This window comes from Centroberyx gerrardi, chromosome 4 (assembly GCF_048128805.1).
Source record: "Centroberyx gerrardi isolate f3 chromosome 4, fCenGer3.hap1.cur.20231027, whole genome shotgun sequence".
Taxonomy (NCBI): domain Eukaryota; kingdom Metazoa; phylum Chordata; class Actinopteri; order Beryciformes; family Berycidae; genus Centroberyx; species Centroberyx gerrardi.
In genome coordinates, this window is record NC_136000.1 from 19633492 (window position 1) to 19654445 (window position 20954).

General features: G+C 42.7%; 1 protein-coding gene across 2 annotated transcripts in view; it reads right to left on the reverse strand.

Moving 5' to 3' along the window:
- The window catches only part of furinb (furin (paired basic amino acid cleaving enzyme) b), a 63279-nt gene that overhangs the window by 30925 nt on the left and 11400 nt on the right, over positions 1–20954 (reverse strand). For both annotated transcript variants that reach the window (XM_071914668.2, XM_078283067.1), the window contains exon 3: positions 2512–2610. In XM_071914668.2, the coding sequence (XP_071770769.1) occupies positions 2512–2610 (99 nt within the window). The remainder of the gene's footprint in view (positions 1–2511; positions 2611–20954) is intronic.

Here is a 20954-nt window from a genome sequence, read left to right on the forward strand (position 1 = left end):
AGCTTCATCTTCCAGATTGATTTTGTTCACTGCCGGCTTCTGATCAAGAGGATATCAACTTTGCTTGAGCTGTTTCTGATTAGGCCTATAGTGTCTCCTACAGTTCATTCTGCACTCTGTCCCTCACCAATACCATGGCATATAAATCTAAAATCTAGTACTGTGCATCATCAAATCCTCCTCAATAAGACTGACCAAAGCCCTGGCTCAGTCACCGCCCACATCCGATACTGCATCTCATCTCGGTATCTTGTTGATCTTGGAGATCATAAAGCAAGTTTTATAGCTGTTCGACTGCCACAGTGGACTCCGAGCCCCCAGGTACACACCTCCGAACCCGCAGGCTCCCACAGCCTTGTTAACGTCCATTTAGCCTGACCCCTGACATCACCGGCCCCAGTGAATGTCACCATCTTTCACTAATGATGTCCTGGGGCCTGGCGCCTGTCAGACCACATCAGTCTACTCCTCAGCCAGCTGGACCTGGGCACAGGAGAAGACCTTGGGCTCTGCTAGGTGGGCCTGGCTCGCTACAGATGGCCCATGCCTGTTCTCACTCCATAACTGCCCCCCCTGCAGCTCCAGTCACCTACCTCTGATTCTCTAGGAAAAACAAAATCCTTACAATATCTGTGCTGGCATTTCAATGCTGACTCGGGTATATCTGGGAAACACAGAGGCTGAGAATTGTAGACTTTCAATATTTCAGGTGTAATTTAGTTTGCTGGTTGGGCTGCGTGTAATTTCAAAACCTATTGTCCAAATGAAGTTGACATTCAAGAGTGGAAAATGTTTTTGGATAACAGACCGGTGAATGCCAGTTTTCCCCTCTCGTTAACATTTACTATAGGTGAAAGCAATGTTTTTACAAGGCTGGCAACAAAAGGCACAAGCACAGAAACAGTCCCAGTAGGGCTGCGCGACATATTGATTTTTTTTTTTATCGCCATTGCGATGTGAAATGCAAGTGAAATTGTAATGTTCACATTGCAGTGGACTGCGATATTGGCTTTTCTTAAAATAAGAAAAAAATAAGTAGTAAATAAATAGTTATGGGCATTTTAGTCATGCAATCCAATCTACGCATGCAAACCAGTTGCAAACGTATTCTGACCAATTACACGGAGCCTTCCTGGCTCATGTCCATGACGTAGACAATGAATACCAGTGTAATAACAACAGATAACACATGAAAACCCGGTGGTGAAAATGTACTATATATACATTATTAAATGTACAATATTCTACAACATGAGTGACCGTGAACAGAGAGAGAATGTTACTGAAACAGGTGAGAATTTGGACGCAGAGGAATTGGTACTGAAAAGGAATGGTGCATCAGTTGCATAGCAGCACTTTGGATACCGACGAGATGATGTGTCACAAACTCAGGTGGTATGCAAAATGTGTTGAGCGGTAGTGGCGACAAGAAGAGGTAACACAACTAACTTTGTATCACCACCTTAAAAATAACCACAGGGAGTTGTACGAAGAATGCATGTCCAAAAACTACATCTTCTCCAACAGCATTTAAGCAGAGTTTTGCCAGTTTTGCCAGCGTGACTCCATATGATAAGTCAAGAGATACCATCTTCCATTGCGTATGGATTTCTCACAAGTTGCTATTCCGGATTTATATGAGAAATGCAAGAAGTCAGTCGAATTTGAACTTTAGCAAATGGAGCATTTCGCCAGCATGACAGACCTGTGGTCTAGAACAACAGAGCTGTACACGAGCCTCACTGTGCACTTCATTAATGAAGATTTACAGATGAGAAATTGTTGTTTACAAACAGCCTATTTTCCTGAGGAACACAGCAGAGAAAATATAGAAGTTGGTTTAACGCGTTGGGCAGCTGGAGTCTGTGGAGGAGCAGCAAGTCTGCATTACCACAGACAATGGGAACAACATTGTGAAGGTCACCAAAATCAGTGGCTGGTTTAGACTCCAATGTTGGGGCCACAGACTACATCTAGCTATTGGTTAAGTGTCTACTGAAGTAAACTAGTACGGGTAGTGGATATGTGCTGATGCTAGATTATTTTAAGAAAAATGTACAATCAATAAAAGAATATTGAAAATAATTTAACCCCATGCTTAGTTTACACGTTTTAAGAGTAACACTCCTTACAAGAAGGACATTAGAATAGCACACTAATCACTGAATCACACGTCATATTGCAATTGCAGTATCCGCTATTGTAATCGCATATCGCAGATTTTGTCCATATCGTGCATCCCTATCTCCCAGCTGTTGTTGTGTTGTTTGGGAGGATTCATTTTGCATATTTACAACTATGTGGTACCTCAGAGTGGGTCAGATGGGCAGATGGAGTGATAAGTGTGGACTGCAAAGAATACAGAGTTCGACAAGCTGTCATTGGTGCTGGCACCTTATTCTCCTGTGATATCCACACTCGTTGTGTGTAAACCAATCTGTCTTTTGGCCTTTTGTTACTGGCATGGAGTATTGCAATGAGTTGTGTGAGAACTGACAACAGCTGCCTTACCTGTGGTTCTTTATGCAGTCTGGTGTGCATTCCCCTGTGGCCAGACAGAGACCTCTTCTCCACAGCGTGATGCCTGAAGTGATAATAATCTCCAAAAACCTGCACAAACACAATGATAGATACAATGAGTTCACCTGAAGCAACAGGATGTCCAGATAACAGTCGTCAGACACATCCATCAGAAGAGATATGCTCACAAAGGCATTCATGCGCACACAAGCTCATGTGCAGGCACTGTTCATTTCACAGAGAGCTGAAGACAGACACATCCATTTGAACACCAGTGCCTACAGAGACGCTTACATCTAGGCTATTACATTACCTGTAGACACAAAGACATACAAAGACAATGTCTCTCGCACCTCCGAAGATGGGAGACAATGCCAGACACGTACACGTACACACACACACACACACACACCAGCTACAATAGGCACCTACACAGACAAAGACATCCATTACACATGACTGCGGATGGACACCATCCATCAAAAATAATTAGACACATCCATTAGAGATAAAGTCGCTATTACAAAGCTACAGTGGAGCATTCCTCATACTCCTGTCATTGTCCCCTTCACACCTCCTGCTCATAAAAGAGCTTTTAAGGACAGGCGGTGGGGAGACAGCTGTGACCAGACTGGTCTAAAACCTCAGGGAGTGCTTCCTTTCTGTGAACCTCGTCTTAACTGGAACAAGTGGCACCTGGAGCAACCCCTCCCCTGGTCATGGTCAAGGACAGCTGACACAAGAGCAAGGCAGATATAATACAGAAAGCCAGGCACAGATTAAGTGCATGGTAAAAGATGGAAATAAAGAGCCAGAGGGCGTAGGAAGAGGAAGAGGAGCTGACCGGCTTCTCTTTGCATAGGTATTCATGGGAGAGCGGCCTCCATTTGAAGAGGAAGCATTCCAATCTGTACAGTAGTGCCACTGGGGACTGGCTCACCTTCACAAGCCCAGTGGAGCGGAGGAAGAGGGGGGGAGAGAAGGAGGGAGGAACAAGAGGGAGGGAGGGAGGGAGAGCAGGCAGGCTTTGACAGGCCGGCCGAGCAGGATGGATGTGTGTGAGGAGGGAGAAGAGCAGACGCAGCAGGATGGAGGGCTCTCCTGGGGCTGCAGGCTGATTCTGCAGGCTGGCTGCCTGCTAGCCGACCAGACTGGAGGAGGCTGGAGCTCAGAGGCCCAGTCTGGCAGCACTGAAACTGAGCTCTGCTTCCTGGCTCAGACTGTGAGCTTGGCTCCAGCCAATTGGACTTCATTTGTCAAATAACCATAATAAAGATTTGATTTTAAATCTCTCGTTAAGAAGATTTCCACAAAAATTGAGCATACATCAATCTTAGCTCAGAATTACGCTTTCATATGCAAAAATGATTTTTTATTTTCCTTGAAGCTTAATTATGGGTAGACAAGATAAATATGGTTGCTTTTGTGTAAAGACAGCTTTGCAAAAGGATGATTATCAATGAATGAAAAATAGAGTAACTGCAAGAAAACATTTGTCAAGGGTAAACACAAGAAATAGGCTTTGCTCAGCTCAGCTCCCCATTAGTTTAACCTACATAGACTTATGAAAGTCAAGCAATAACTTTGGCAACTGGAATCAAGTTCCCAGATAAGGATCAGATGGGTCAATATGCCAAGCAAGAGCAATTAGCCCAGGATTGGACAGACAGCGGTAATCTTATATTACATATACAGTATATTCTTCACACCGGACTGGAGACACTGCTGTGCTTGGTGCCAAATCCACAGTTGGTGCTGACTTAAGTGACACCTTCAGTATATTACACAATCAGCAATTGACCTTAGATGGACCCCGCCTCGAAATAACATCAAAGCCAGGCGATGGGAAATGGCCCATGGATAATGCAAGATTGAGGTGTGATGAAAGAAGTGACCCAAGAAGTTAATGAGACCCAATTTTACACAGCAGAAAGCTAATTTACACTGCACTGGAGGGGCTTTTCTGTGGGACAGGCCTATTTCCTAGAGTGCTGATGTCCTCATTCAGCCCACGGGACTTGGGAAATTGAGATGGGAATAGAAAGGTACTGTAGGTGTAGGTGCCCATGAGTGCGTGTGACTCATGCCTCTCCACATTCTGGTATGTGGTTTTCAGCATTTGAGTCATACAGTGTGTGTTCAGGTGTGTGTGTGTGTGTATGTGTGAGCGGCAGGGATGATAATTGAGAGCACTCCGGGTCATTACTCACCCTGCCACTATGCTCTGAGTCTGCACTAGAGGAGCACTGCCCTTTACACTCCTCACTGGGCAGCACCAGGAGTTGCCATCTCATCCATTTCTCCCTTTCGTTGTTTCCTCCCCCTCTCAGTCCCGTCTGTGCCTCTATCTCCCTTTCAAACATGCACTTACACAGTCCGCAGAATCATGTTAGGCCTGGACTAGTGCGATTATCCCTCTGCTCTCCATAGACTGAACCTACATTTGCTCTCTGATGAGAGAACAGAGCGGAGTTGTGCCTCAGTTGTATCCGACACGTCCAGAAGTACCTCCTGAGGAAGCCCCCCCCCCTCCCCCTCATCCCCCTCTGTCTTTAGTATGGTAATTACTATTTAGCATGGGAAAAGACTCTTAAATACCTGCCATTGACTGGAATGGCCTGTATAACTGCATGAATAACTGACTGTAACGGTGTGACTTTTTAAAAATGACATTATTTATGAACTGGGGTTTTATTTAAATTGAGTTCATTTGATGTGAATGTCAAGTATTTCGAAATTGCAATTTGGAAAACTTTGAACTTACAAGAGAGTGTGTGCTTGCACGAGAGAAAGAGAGAGACAGATGTGGGCGTCTAAATGTAGGATGATTTTGAGTGCTTGTGACATTAAGAACACTTATCAAACGCTCCCTGTCAGCCCAAGAGCTCTGCGAGGCATCAAAGAAACATCAACCAGTTGCACAGCACAACTCTGGCTCTTTCGCTGCGTCTCCAATTTTCCCTTTGCTTTACTGTGCCTTTCCCAGTCTATCTCGATCATCCACTTGTTTACCCACTCTTCATTCTTCTCAATGTTTGCAACTTATGTTTTCTCAGTCCTACCCCTCTGTAATGCTCTTTGTCTGCCCACCATCTTTCTCTCTCAATTTTTATTTCTCTCACTACCCCTCTACCTACCCCTCGCTATTGGAGAATGAAAGTTAAAAGACACTATTTGGTATGTTTACCACAGCATGTTCCATATCAGAGGTCATACTCATAGTATTCTGCTATGGTTCGCCAGGGAACTCAAGCTATCTGCTGACTTTATCAGTCAGAGTGGTTGTCAGACTCCAAGGTGACTAAAATGAATGTCATGGTGTGTGTCTCCTATATCCCATATTCTAGCCTGTCCTGTCCTCCTCCCTCCCAGGGATGCTGTCTTGGTCCCCAGCAGCCACCAGTCACAGTCGTTAAGTCAATATTGGCCAGAGGGGATTGGCTTCAGATCAGTGGTGCCTGAAAAGAGAAATGTAGCTAGCTTGCACCGGGGCTGTAATGTTATTTCACGTAGGAGTGTATGTGCATACAAGCAATTTTCCGACGTTACGAACTGATTCAAAAGTGAAAGTAGGGAAAGTTTTCCTTTGGCAATGCACTCTCATCAAACCACTAAGGATGAAATTATGCAACAGATATGTTGAATAATGCGCCTGAAATTTGTTTGTGCCAGACACTCTGAGGTTGTTTCAAGTGAGAAGCAACGGAAAAGGTACGATATAAAATCTAATTTTTTTATCAAACATAAATTCTGCTGGGAGACTCACAAGAATTCCAACATTCGTAAAAGTAGTAGCAGTAGAGAGTGAGTGGATGTGCATCTATTACAGCTGACTTGTGCAATGCTACAATGTGTGTGTGTGTGTGTGTGTGTGTGTGTGTATTCAATAAAGAAGATTCGGGGTCCACTGTGGCGATATTGACTGTGACAGAGTTCCACATTCAGCCTATTCCCCGGAGCCTGGGCAAAAGTGCACATCCGCAAATCCGCTTTATTGGAGTTGGCGTCAATCAGTCCCATCTTTCAAGGAAAAACACTGGCCTCAATTGTTGGTTAGAGATGCAGCAATAACAGTAATTCACTCTAACCACTGAGCACTTTAATTCACAGCATGAGACATACAGTACAATTCCACTATCTTTTGTGGAGAATGCCAGGTACACACTCACTCTCTCTCTCTCTCACACACACACACACACACACAGGTAGTGAAGCACTCACAGGCAGCTTCTGTTGCTCGTCAGATGGAAATGTCAGCACCACAACACAGCTCACTGATTGCCGCACAGCCCACCACTCCTTCCTCCTTTCTTTGCCTTTTATTTATGCTGCTTATTCACACAAAAACACACACCACTGCAAAACCCCTACAGAAATTCTCATTTTTCTTTGTTGTTTACTATTCACATACATAGGCCCACAACACAACATACACTGCTGTGGGGAGATAGTTGCTGTGAGGCTAATCAAACAGTCATGTCTTTGGTGTCCACAGCGCCACTGGCCCGCTGTCTTTTGGATTAATTACAGTTGAAACTCTGGGGTTCCGCTTAGAAGGAGAAGCTCATTATTTTCCTCTGAAATAGAGGCTAATTGAGTGTTTTCAAATGAAGGGTAATTATTTGTTTGCATCTTAGCTCTAATTCTGCATGTTGCCCGCCTCCACTGCATTCATCAGCTCAAGGGACTTGCTGTCTTGAGGAAGGCTGCGCCACAAAAAAATGCTTTTGGCTAATTATGTGGCTGAACAGGAAAGATTTAACAAAATGCCTATGAAGACCGTCCTTCTACTGGTGGCAGAGAAACAAGGCAGAGGCAGCGTGAAAGGTGTGGAAAAATGATTCTAGCCGCTGAATAAACAAAAAGGGGTTATACAAGCAGTTGTGGAAAAAGCCCACAGACCTTGGGAAAGTGAAAAGATTCTAAATCATGAATGGTGCGTCTAGCCAGTCCTATTATGATGCTGGGGGAGGACAGAGCGGAGTATAAAAGAGGAGAAAGGAGGGAGGAAGAGAATGAGGCAGGAGAAAGAAAGAAAGAAAGAAGGCAGAGGAGGGCAGACGAGTGGGGAGGGTGGAAAAGCTATGAAGGAAACTAGAAAAAACATGTCAGAGGAGACTAGGAAGGCAGAAATATAAACCCCCTATGACTGATGCCTGACCTTTGACTAATATTGCCCTAAAACTAAATGTATATAGTTCCATCACTGTCAATGCCTGCTACTACGTAATCCTGATCAACCGTGCTGCATGTGCCCTATCACCCTCTGCAATTCTATGCCTGGATAAACTGTAGTGAATCTCCACCATATCTCTCTTGCCTATGCTATGGGCTTAGAGTTAGATTAAGCCATAAAATCTAATGTCACAAGCGAATCCTATGCATTTCCTGCAGACACCAAAAAAACACAGACAAATGTAGAGAAAAGTAGCATTCCTGATGTAGCTTATCTGTGTGGTGTGATTTTTCAGAGAGCAGATAAGGGACAGAGCAGGGAGAGGGTGCTAATCTAAAAACCAACACACACACACACGACTGCGTGTACACATGCACACGCACGCACGCACACGCATGCACACAGGCATGCACGCATGCAGAGCAAAGCTACATCATCAGTCAGCCAAACCTTGCTGAGAGTGACACTGCTGCCTCCACTCACAAACTCACAAACACACTGGTGTTCATATGAATGCACACACACGCAGACGCACACACACACACACACATACACACCACAAAGAATTTGAGCTATGGCCTTGAGAAAAAGAGAGTGAGACAGATAAAAAGAGCATGCGTGTAAGAGAAAGAGCGCAAGAGAGAGAAATATTAAATATTTTAGACCACTCCTTGCCTTTTTAATTTGGGATTTCTCCCACTGGGCTGATTCTTAAGTCTCAAATCCCTGGCTTGGGTGGAGAAATATGGTAACCAAATTAGTAAACACCCAATTTTTACTCTGCATCACTGAAGCATTGAATATTCAAGTCAAGGGAGTTGGGTCCAATCGCTTCCTGCAATGCTCCAGTGGGCTTGGGTTACTCCTTGTATCTGGAATATTATTAAACGTACTATTACTCTGCTGTGATGTTACAGAGTAATGGTGTGTCAAGGAGTGGGGGGAAGGGTGGATATAGGCACATCTCTGTGTAATTCCCCCTGTTACCTTTCAGTGAGCAGGAGAGAGAGAGAGACAGAGAGAGAGAGAGACAGAGGGGGAAGAAAGAGGGAGAGAGAGAGAGTGTAGCATGCACACACACACCCACAGTGGTAAACAGAATCTCTACTGCAGTTGTGGCCACAGGGGGTCTCTTCCTCTGTTGATTTCATCCTCAAGGCAACAAAAACATGCCATGAGGAAAAACCGGAGAAGACCTGATGATATACTGTATGAAAACAACTTCAGTGGAAACCAAAGGATTGAGATCAAACAGGGTTAATTTTCAAGGCGGAGGGAGAGGGTAGTATAAAGAGACATTTTAAACAGATATGCCAATGAATGAGAATGAAAACACACCGATCAGTGCCGTTGGATCTAAAATAGCTATGGAAATGAATGTGTCACCCTGGTGAGTGCATCCGACAAAGAGCTTAGGAAATGAAGCATGGCATTATGAAAATGAAGACAAAAATTTTGTTGGGAGAGCGAATTAAAAAAATAATATTTGCCAACTGAAAATGTGGTGAAATATTGAGTGTTCTAGGCTGTTCAATATTCCAAGGTCTTGTGCTGTACAAGTACCACCATAGTGCTGTTGGCCTTTAGTTTATGCCTGGAGGCACCATGTCGCCTTGATTGCAATGTCATAAAAATTTAAAAGCAATTTTGATTTGAAGTGAACAGCATGCACAAGCTGTATTTGACCCTGTCACAGAAAAAAACAATCTCTCTTGCTCTCTCCTTCCTCCGCCTCTCATTTATGTTAATAACGCCCCGATGCTCTTACATGACTTGGTTTCAACCTGTTGTCGACAAACTCACGAAAGAACATATTTTCCCAAAGAATGAAAAGCCGAGTCCTTGTTAGTACAGTAACTACAGTCCATGAAAAATCAATGTGAAGAGAACTCAGAGAGCTTGTCCTATCGATTTTTCATAGACTCAGATCAGTCAATCTATCAATGGATGCAAGTGGGGAGGCAGGACCAGAGAGAGGCACTGTGGGTGCGGAGCAACATTGATGGACTGAAAGGAAATGTGGAAAATGTCCTCTGCCTAATATGTGCCCTTCACTACAATAACACAGGCGGCTCGGCTTGGTTAGGGGGAAATGGAAGCTGTCAGCACCTTCAGACATACAGGAAGGAGATGCAGCTCTACTGCATGAAAAACAAAACCCTAGAGAGAAAAATCACCTCGCCCTCTCACTTTAACATCACAGAGCGACACACACACACACACACGCTTGCATGCATGCACATGCACACACACGCCAACACACATCGCACCTTCATATCTCTGTCTCCCACTCTCTGTGTGTGGTGGGGTCAGTAAAAAAGACAACTCCACCCTCCAGCTGTCCCCTCCAGCTCGTTCCCCAGACGGTGGCCTGTTTAAGAGCGCTGGGATGCTGCGATTCCCATGAATTATTCATTTGGAGAGTGTAACTCAGCCCAGTGCTCTCTTTTCCACATCACCTATCCTAAGGTCCCTAGTGCCAGAAAAGCCTGTTAAGCTACGTCACCCTGGTCTTCCGGGAACTAAAGTAAATGAAATCCACTTCCATTTCCATTCACCACTCGTCAGTTTAATTCTTCTACTCCCCTCACCCTCCTGCAACTCTTTCTCCATGTCCACGTATCAATACCGACAGTTTCAGTGCTTACATTTTGATCCCTCTCCTCATGTTTAGGGCGCTTATGAAAATCATACATGTCTTCTCCTTACTCCGTCTGCCTAACACAAATTGGATAGCGGACCTGACAGAATCAGGCTGTATGTGAACACACTACGAATGAGCACAGTTAACTCTCTTTCTGCACAGCACAACCCTAACCTCTGCCTCTTAGTGCAGCAGCCGGTGTAGAACATAACAGGTCGAGTGGATGTCTCCTCTTCAGCTGAGCAGACCACACCTGCAGGGATGGGAGGTTGGTTTCAGTGTTAAGAGCTCACAAGACCCTTTTAAACCGTTGCTGTGGGGTACTAATATCATATGACAGCTCTGTCCTCTCGTTCTCTGTACCTGTGCATGCTCTAGCACAGATTTTACACACATTTTAGCCACTATGGCCCCAAACTGTGGAACTCTCTCCCACTGAACCTGAGAGCCATCGATACACTCAGCACCTTTAAAAAGTATCTAAAAACATAGGCTATTTGTTCAGTATTGCTTTTAATTAGTCATTGTTTTTTTTGTTTTTTACTGCTTTTCATTTTGTAATTTTCTGTTTCTGTCTAACTGTTTTAACTCTTATGCAATTTCTAAGCTGTCTAATGTTTTAAATTGATTTGTTTTTCTCTTTCACTCTGTATTTTACCTAATTTGTCTATTCCTCTATCTATTGTAAAGCACTTTGAGCTGCATTTTATGTACAAAGGGTGATATATAAAGTTTATTATCATTATTATTATTATTATGTTCACAAACATATGAACAGCAACACAAGAGTCCACGCCCACACACATAGACACACATACACAGACAAAGACACGCAAAAACAGAAGTGTTCAGACCCCTGAGAGTAGCTGTAGATCCTCCACAGTGGTCTCACAGATCAAGAACAAGCCATCCAGCTGTCAAGACTCTCAAGACTGGAGTCTGAGGCTCCCTCTGTTCCTTTCCCTAGAGGCGCCAGCACACAGCGAGTGGAGGCCATGGAACTAGAGTGCCAGGCCGACTACAAGAGTGGAGGGGGAGCCTATGTGCTTCTTTGAACCAGGCCTCTTTCAAATGCGTGGAACATTGCACCCCTTCCTAGAACCTCAAAAGCACAGCAAGTTAAGGACATCAGAGCCTGGTGTCTCCGGAGTTGGCCGATTGGGGTCTCTATGTGATGAGAATATGAACTGTGCTTTGCACAGCATCGCACCATGACTGCCTGAAATAACCTTTGTAAGGGAGATGGCTCTGTGCCCACCACTGATGGAGTGGTGGAGCAATGCAAAGCGAAGTGAACATGCTGCCCATGTCAGTGCACACACGCATAGAGAATATATCCGCTGAAGACTGTGCAGACAAGACAAATACAGAACCGTGATGATTCATCACCAACATCAAACTAAAAAGAGGGAGCATCTAGCATGGCATTCATCCATGTCAGGTACGCTTTGTTATAGTGCTATTCAAGGCAAGCCATCCCTTGGCTGCAAAGGGCATGACATTTACAACCATTTCATCTCAACACAACACTGTGTGATCACTAAAGCCAAAGATTTACAGACTAGATATCCGTAACCATTTCGCAAGTATAGCCGGGCACTCCATAAAGGAGGAGAGAAAATAGAATTAATTGGAATATGATTTAGAAATGATTTATTTCATGGGTCTGGGAGAACAGAGTTCAGCTACTATCCCTTCTAGATTTAAGAGTTTGAAGATAGAGTATATCACAGGAGGGTGTATGAAACCAATGTGGCAGAAACAATAGGCTTAAAACCAAAACTACTACTCATAATATTTGCTGTGTGTGGTGTATGTATTTGTGCCACAGCAGTGAAAATATGAGAGAACAGAGCACTTATTATAAAGGAGTCTCATGCAAGGTCCCATGATAGCCCTCATAACAATGATAAATGGCCGAAGCATTCTGCTAAGCTACATCATATGACTAGCATATACCTTCAGGGCTTTTGCATCCCGATTAGGTCGAGAGCATTCTGGGAAGCCTGCACTGAAAATGCAAAACAAAACATAGGACTAACATCCTGGAAACACTGTGGGGTTTTACTTTTTTTTACTTTCTTTTGTCCAACTTGTTTTTCTCTTTCATTTTTTCCCTCATACAGCCATGGCAGAGCAGTAGATTTTCCTGAGGGTTGGATGGAGACAATTTACAGAGACTGAAATTTCCTTAATCGTATTTGTTGTGAAGCCAAATCCCTTAGCCATCCTTCTGAGGGGTTTGCTATATAAACATCAATGTCTCTGTTGCACCTCACAGTATGTTCACTGTTTATTTCAACATTATTTCAACAGTGTTGAAAATAAAAAAATCCTGGCTATGACTAGCAAAAATCTACAGTTAGTGACAGTAGCTGACATGGCTAAACAGCTTAAAGGGGTAATGGCAGCTGCTTTAAGTGACACCATACCGACACAGAACAAAGCACTATAAAAGGAAGTCAATATAGCTGCAGTTGCTGGTAAGCCCTTCCTTTTGCCACAGAATCCAGTAAAAACGGCAGTAAAGCGTGGAAGTTAAACCCTGTAAATAAGCTTGTATAGGTCTTCCATTTAGAGGACAAGCAAAAATCTCGGATCTTATTGGCAGGGGGCAGTGACTGAGAGATGAGAAACCAATAGGCAGGCAACATCCCAAGGGGAAAAAAAGATACCACACCGAGCCAATTTTCCTCAGTAATTTGCCAAGTCAAGCAGGAAGCTTTTGTATCAGGCAATACCAATATGCCTAATAAAACCCCCACTTTTCACTGCTTGCTGCTGCCCTACAGTGCTTTGTTACTCCATCACTAAAAAGGATTTTTTTTTTTTTGAAAATTACAACACAGTTCTGTGTTAAAACATTTCCATTCAGTTTTACTGCACAACATCTGAGAGAGAAAAGGCTGCAAGCTGCCACTGCAGTACTAATGCAGCACAGATGGAGGACAGATGCATGATGGGTGAGCTCTACAATGGCTACCACTGTACACGTAAAGTATACATAAATAATGCAGAGTCATTTTTCCCATAATGAAGAATACTTATATTTATAGTGCTCTCTATTCAATCCCAGCTCTTAATGAGGAAGCATTTAAGCGTTCTCAGTGCATTCTTCCACAGCATGACCCAGTAGTATAGTCCCTGGGATTTGCAGTTGAAACACATTAATCAAAATATGTGTAAATGTTGTCTTCCTTTTATCAGCGAGGATGAAAGCACCGTCTTCCCGTGCAAAACGAAGGTATATTTCAGCTGGCACACAGGCAGGCTTGTCTCATCTTCTGTGCAGAGGAGAAAGTAGCTTTAGAGTCACAGGGGATGAGCTGCATGGGCTGAGGACTTCATGTGAATACAGAGAGATGGTTCTGCATTCTATAAACCAGGCCTATAGAGGCTGCTGAGGCCATGCCTAGATAGAAAATGTTTAGACTAGGAGTATCTAAGGCCAACTCTTTATCAAGGGCTAAGAGCCACGAGGTGCCATTTGAGCGAAAAGCCCTTTATATGTTCTGGATCATTCGTTCCATTCTTTCATGTCAGGCTTATTTTAGAAAAGAAATTCTGAAGAACTGCTCCATTGTACATGTTTTGGAGGACTGCTCAAGCACTACTGCACTCAGTCTTGGTTCACAAAGGACTCCGTAAAAGAACATAAATGCAGAGAACATTGTGAGAATATTCTCTGTGCATCCCGTACTGTAAACAACATTCTATCCCACAAGGCAGGCAGGCAGTCTTTATTATGCAGGCGGTGAATGATCTGGCCGTATTACAACTACTACACTACTCCCATCTCTGGATGCCCTGGATGAGCTGCAGCACTTACTACTACCCACGCACCCATTCACCCATCCTCCAATCCACCCACCCACCCACCCACACACACACACACACACACAGAGACACACACACACAGTAATGGTCCCACATGGATCGTTAGCCACTAATAAGAAAAATATTAAATTTTTTTCATAACTGTAACTCTATGAGATTCCATATATAAATATAAACATATATGTACTGTATAAAAATCAATAACATAACATTCAGGTCTATCCATTGGAACACCATCTCTAATTTGCAATGGTACCTGATGCCAAAGACTTGTAAGGTGTATTTGAGTAATGTATGTATTTGTGTAGGTGTATTTGAGAGGCAAGGGAAGCCAGTCACTGCACTTTTATAGTTGTAGATGGTCGATCCATCAATAACTAATCCACCAACTTAACTTTCTATAAACTCCAGGAAGTACCTGATCACCATCGCAGCCAAAGTCAGGGGGAGCCAGCTGCCTAGGTATTTCACCATCACTCTCTCTCTTGTCTCTGCTAAATCGTATCAATCTGCTATCGACCAAATGTCGTGCTTCAGAGGGAAGCCTGATATCTCCAGCCTCCCAGACCTTTTACTTCTCCATTACGCTTTCCTCAAAAGGTCGTATTTTTACCTGTACAGTGGCAGAAAGTACACCTCGTTCCACACAACTTTTTATATTTGGCATCATATCACTTTATCAGACTTTTCTCTTGGCTGGGGGAAAAAGTGGGAAAAAGCCCACTGTCTGGGGTTTGGCTGTGTATGGCGCAGAAGCCATGTACTTTTGCCCCTGTTAGATAAAACTAAGATCCAGTTGATTACAGATTAATTGGAATTAAAAAAAAAAAAAATTCCCTCCCCACACATCCACTGAAACACACCAAAACATGGCAGGGAGGTCTGAGAACATGGTCTGCCATTGCTCCTGGACAAACATAATACTCCAATAATAAGCCAATAATACTCCAGTACTGTGTTAATGGACATTTCATAGTGTCGGCATTGTCAACGAGCTGTTAGTGGAGGAATGGGAGGGAGAGACAGAAAGTACGATTTTTTTTTGGCTTCTCATAATTTAAAGACCCCAAAGTAAAAAAAAAAAAAAATTGGTTGTTGATCAATGTACCAATCTCCCAGACACCCCAAGGAGCTGACATATTTGTGCTCAAAATGGGCTGCAATATTTGTAGCCCACTTTTCTTTAAAATTAATTGTCAAGATTAGATGACTCATTTAGCACTTTAGGGTATTACATTTTGATTGACATTTCCTAGCAAGCTTGAGGTGCTGTAGTATGAGTGGGTTTCCAAGGCAATGTGTATACAAATTCTGTCAATTTGTCATTACAAAAGATTAGCATAGGGATTTCAATGACCCGCCAAGTAATTTATAGAAAATACGAGCATAAAATTAGACTACAATAATATTTAATCACTGCTGCTATGGCTTTTATCACCACCTGCTCAATTTACAGAAAAAACTCTAATCAAGAGCTGCTGTAGCACATTTGGCTATTGCCGTCATTAACACAATACACACCCTCACCCTTCAACCCCTGCAAAACTCCTGTCCATAATTCCCTTTTATCAAAGCCACACTTCGTGAACTGAGCTCTGATTTCCATTTCATGGGGTCTTTAAATATTCATGCTGCATTGACTTGCTCTATATTAAATGAAAAGGAGTCTAAATAACATGGAAATATAACCCAAGGCATTACATCGGACACCAAACAGGATACAAAATGAATGAAAAGATCAAATGCTAAAACATCAAATAGAAGAAAAGATTGTAAGCTGTCCAGAGATATGAGGCATTTCATGCTAGATGACAGAACCCGGTCACACAGAGAAAAAAGAAATAACTTGTTGGTTTTTGATGAGACAGAGACCTGAAGGAACAGCCTCTTGTCCTCAGTCACGCTCAATATGCTTATTGCTTTCCCACATGCAAGCCCAGGCTTCAGTGGGGTTTGGTCATAGACTTTCCGCAGCTAAATGAAGCTTGGGGCGTGTTAAAAGGGATGGGTGAGATTTACATCTTTGCCATTCCATGTTTTAATGTAGCAGAGATAAAATGAGTTGTATTCAGTGGCTTCCTTTTACATCAGAGGGGGCAAAGTCTTGTGATTGTGTCCAAGTTGATAGTGGATACAAACCACGGCTTGAGTTAAATGCTCAAAGGTCTATACTTTATGCACCAATTAGATGCTGGTGAGCCCTTGATTCACAACAGTGTTGCCATTAACAAGCAGCAAATGTCATCCTGATATTATCATAGTTTTAAACTTAACCAAAAAGCAAATCATGGCAAAATATTGGGCTGCAACAACCTACATCTTGCATTTCTTGGGTAAACAGCCTTCCTGTTTGTAATGCAGAATGCTTGGAGGTAGTTATTTCCCATGTGGAGCGCCCAAGACTCAGATTCTCTGTCCCAAGGTCTATTCAGAGTCTTTTCCTGTGGGCAGGATCAGGGATGATCTCCCAGGCTCTACTGTGGAACCCCAGAGAAAAGATGGGCTTTTTCCAGACATTTAATAAAGGCTTAAAAAGCAATTCACAGGCCGCGCTTCTCTAAATGTCGCACAGCCGCACTGTGTATCGTAGTTCATCGTAGAACTGGTTGTAGACAGTCTTGACATGATGGGGGTCCACAAGCCTGCGCAACTGTAGCACAACATATCTGAGTGCACATCACGTAGCCTAAACTGTTTGTGCTGTCGTGAGACGTGGACTGGTAAACAAATTATTCTTTAATCTACAGCTGAGTGCCGCACATACAGGCAAGCACCCTGACTAACTGTCGCCCCTTTGCACTGAGTACAAATGAGCGAAAGGCATGCATGAGCTGAGGATGTGTACGGATATATCACAGTGGGGTTACAAAATACCTGTGCACACACATTGTACCTCTGAACTGCACCTTTGGTAGTGTGCTCACACACTGAATGGATTTAACATCACTACAGTATGATAAACCATTTGCAAATGCCATGCTCGTACTGTACCACTCTAGAAATAGGAGAACTCGGCCTGTGCGTCACAGTAGACACCAGTGGGAGTGAAAAACACAAGCTACTCGAGGAGACATTGAAACAAATGTGGTTGATATTGTGTTTGCAGCTGTGGTTGAATTATTCTTCCCAGTGAACAAAAGTCGACTCCTGACAGAAGGAAAGTTCCATCGACAATACATGTAGGACAATTCCAGTGTGATTTGATTTTTTTTTCATTTTCCATCCCTTGTGTTAATTGTGACAGTTTTTACATGCATGCACCATGATTAAAGATATGTTTTAATCAGTTTTGCTGTACCTCTCATGCCATGCTCACATCCAAATGGCACAGAAAACGATTAGATGTCTGGAGACCTCTAATTCAGTTCGTAAAGGTAATCCATCACAGTGAATGAGAAACCGATGATGGCGTTTTGGCGTTGTATTAGAATGCTGATATCAATCTATAAACTTTTACATTTTGAAAGAAATTCCATTCACTGTTCCATAATAATGTGCCGCCATTACCAGAATTTTTTTCAGGGATGGAAGGGGGAGAGTGCCACTTTCAAACAGCGAGGGTGACAAGCTAGTTTTAAAAATGAAAAGCTACTGGTCGGTCCAAGTTCTGACAACAAGCTTTAGAAAAGAGATGAAAACAACACAGCTGGCCCGCATGTGCGGCTATTTTGTTTTATCTCACGGAAATCTCCACATAGCACAAGTTAGTTTCAGGATTGGTTGTAGGGTCTGAAATCGCTTAGTGCAGGTTTAATTACAGCTTCTGTGATTTGGAAATTGCAGAAGTTCATATTGCGATTTCGATTTTTTTTTCAATTAATTGTTCAGCTCTAGTTTCAACCAATAGCTAACGCTCTCTGCGGTTACGTTAGGACCCGCCTTCTGTCAGTGACAACTCATTCAAGCCAACTGACAAACCAAAGCAAGAGGCTTCCACCAGCTATAGTCCGTAAAATGAAACGGAAAATAAAGCTTGATTTTACAAAATTATGGCTTAAAACGGGTGCCCTCTTCTTTACTGGGAGTACCTCGTAATATTTAGTTTAGTATTTTGTTTCAAAATATTTACTTACTGAAAAAACAACTAAGCCGAAGGAAGAATAGCAAATATCTCATTATGTGATAAAAGATCTACAGTGATGTGAAACAGTAAGGGAAGGCAGGAAATGAGCAAAAACTATCATGCTGGAATTGTCCTTTAAGGCCACCCTAAGTCAATAATGGGCAGATTATAAATGTGAAAAGTCAATCAAGCACTCCCTTTTAGAGACCTGAATTAAATCAGACAGTCCACATGCACAGCTGATTCCATATCTCAGGGGAACAGAGCAGAGCGATAGACTTAATCCTCCACACACTTGATCTATACTGTCTGGTCTTCCTTGCCTTCCACTTTCTTCTCCAGTCCAAAACCTGACCACAAACTTATTATCAATACACTGTTGGCAGTAGGCGTTAACTAGAGTCTGGGCTTTATAGGTCAAACATTCTACAGTTGAAAAATGTAGTTTTGAATATGTTTTTAGTAATGATTTCTGGGGATCTCTGGCATGGCACCAAGCCATTTACAGGAGCCATTTTGGAAACTGCTAAAAAGTCTGTGGCTGCAGGCTCCATATAATGAAGTGGTGCATTTAAATGAGAGACAGCTCGGGGACCGAGGAGGTACACTTCACTCAGCTCGGTAAACATTGAGATAAAGTGGAGTCTAGAGATACTGAAGAAAGAGAGGAGAAGACTACAAGCATGGAGAGGGAGGAGAGGAGAGAGAATGAGGAGGGAGAGCAACTGGAGACCAGACCTGCAAAGGACCTGCAAATATTGGAAGTTTTGAGAGAGGAGGTGATGAAAGAAGAGCGAAGGTAAAACAGACAGTTAAAGAGCCATAAAGGGAAAAGGAAAGATTGCACGCCACCTTTTCCCCACAGGCCCAATAGTTTATATGTGATGGTGACAGGCTGAGGAAAAAAATATGTACATAAAACATACAAAGTGCTGTTCATATGTTATAGTGTCAGTTTGGAAAATCTAATTATGGGGGGCCTGTCTGACATTGTCATGGGCCATCAAATAAATCCATGTATTGGAAATTGGCACAGCATTCATGGGAAGTATTGGATTGTAGTTGTAGACAGAAAAAAAAGCATAAAATACAGAACCTGCAATTTGTTAAGAGTTGTAATTTTCATAATTAAATATGACTAGTAGCAAGGAGAGGACAAATGTATAACATGCCAAGTGGCCTTGCCAACAAAAAAGACACCCCCCCTACAACACTGGACTCAATCTGCTGAAAATAATATGCTGGCAATTTTCTCCATGGCAACCCTATGCCAGAACGGGCAGAAGCTTGGTGTGCCAGGAGGCAGCTAATCATGAGAGCTTTAGTGTGCGGCTGTGAGAATGTGAGCAGGAGCAGAAGGTTGCACCAAACCCTAAGATAACTATCAGAAAACTCACACACTCACACACACACAGAAAAGGGCAGCTGCCCAAGACAGAAATGAGAAGCAAGACAAGGAAGAACAGAAGGTGAAGAGAGATTGGGATAAAGGGAAGTGTGTGATGAGATTTGTGCCACCAGACAACTGAATTTGTATTATGTGTTCTGAATTTGTATGTCATCAGTGAATTTGTATTTACTTGTTTGAAATTAATATTCAATATTTTCATGTTGAATATATTCAATATTCATTTCAATATTCAGCTTAAATTTAATTGAAAAATCGTTTTGAAATTAATGTTATAAGTAGTACAAATTTGCAAACTCCTCTACCTTTCAAAGCCACAATTTGAAATTCAACTCTTGACAAGCTTTCAGAATGGGGCAACATCTGGGTACTTAGGAAAAGCAGTAGCTTGTAGATATAAAATTGGCTTTGCCAAGGCCTGAGAGGCAAAATTATTTTTATTTACCCCCCCCGAGATTCTCTTGGCGGATCCAAATATTCAAGTTTTGTCTTCCATATTTTTTTCTCCCTTGCATATCTAAATATATGGACTTACCAATAATATTTTTCTCTTGTTGCTATGTCAATATATTGACTTAGTGAGCAAGCTAACAGACTAACAGGTAGCACATTAAACTGCAGCAACACTCAGAGGGCCCGCTAGCTGCTGAATCAAGCAGCATATCCCAGTTGGTGCAGTGGTTGTGTCACCGCTCAGCCACACGGGGACAGGAGGACACCACTGCTTTGTGTTCAAAACAAGCCTGAACACATTTTTGTTTGAGCAAGAACAGTTACGGTAAGTTTATGAATTCCACACTTTGCACTCATTTAACCTAGCCTTTGTCGGTTCTTTCACAAATGCACATTGATTTGATGACTGCACTTTGATGACGTGTGTGTCAGCAGCAACTCAGGAGCACAAGCGCTGAGACTATCACTGCACCAACTGGGATATACTGCTTGATTCAGCAGCTAGTGGGCTCCTCCAGTGTTGCTACAGTTTAATATGGTATAAAATAAAAGATGAAACTTCGATATTTGGATCCGCCAAGAGTATTTTTTTCCCCTCTTGCCTCTCAGGGCTTCTGTAGCCATTAGGATTATATCTGCGAGCTACCACTTTTCCTAAGTACCTGTAAGTTGGTATGTTGCCGGAATCTGAAAGCTTTTCAAGAGCTGAATTTGAAATTGTGGTTTTGAAAGGTTGAGTAGAGTTTGCATACTTGTACTGCATATACTGGTAATTTTGAAACAGTTTTTTTCAATTAAATTGAAACTGAATTTCAAACAAGTAAATAGAAGTCATTTAAAAAAAAATCAGATT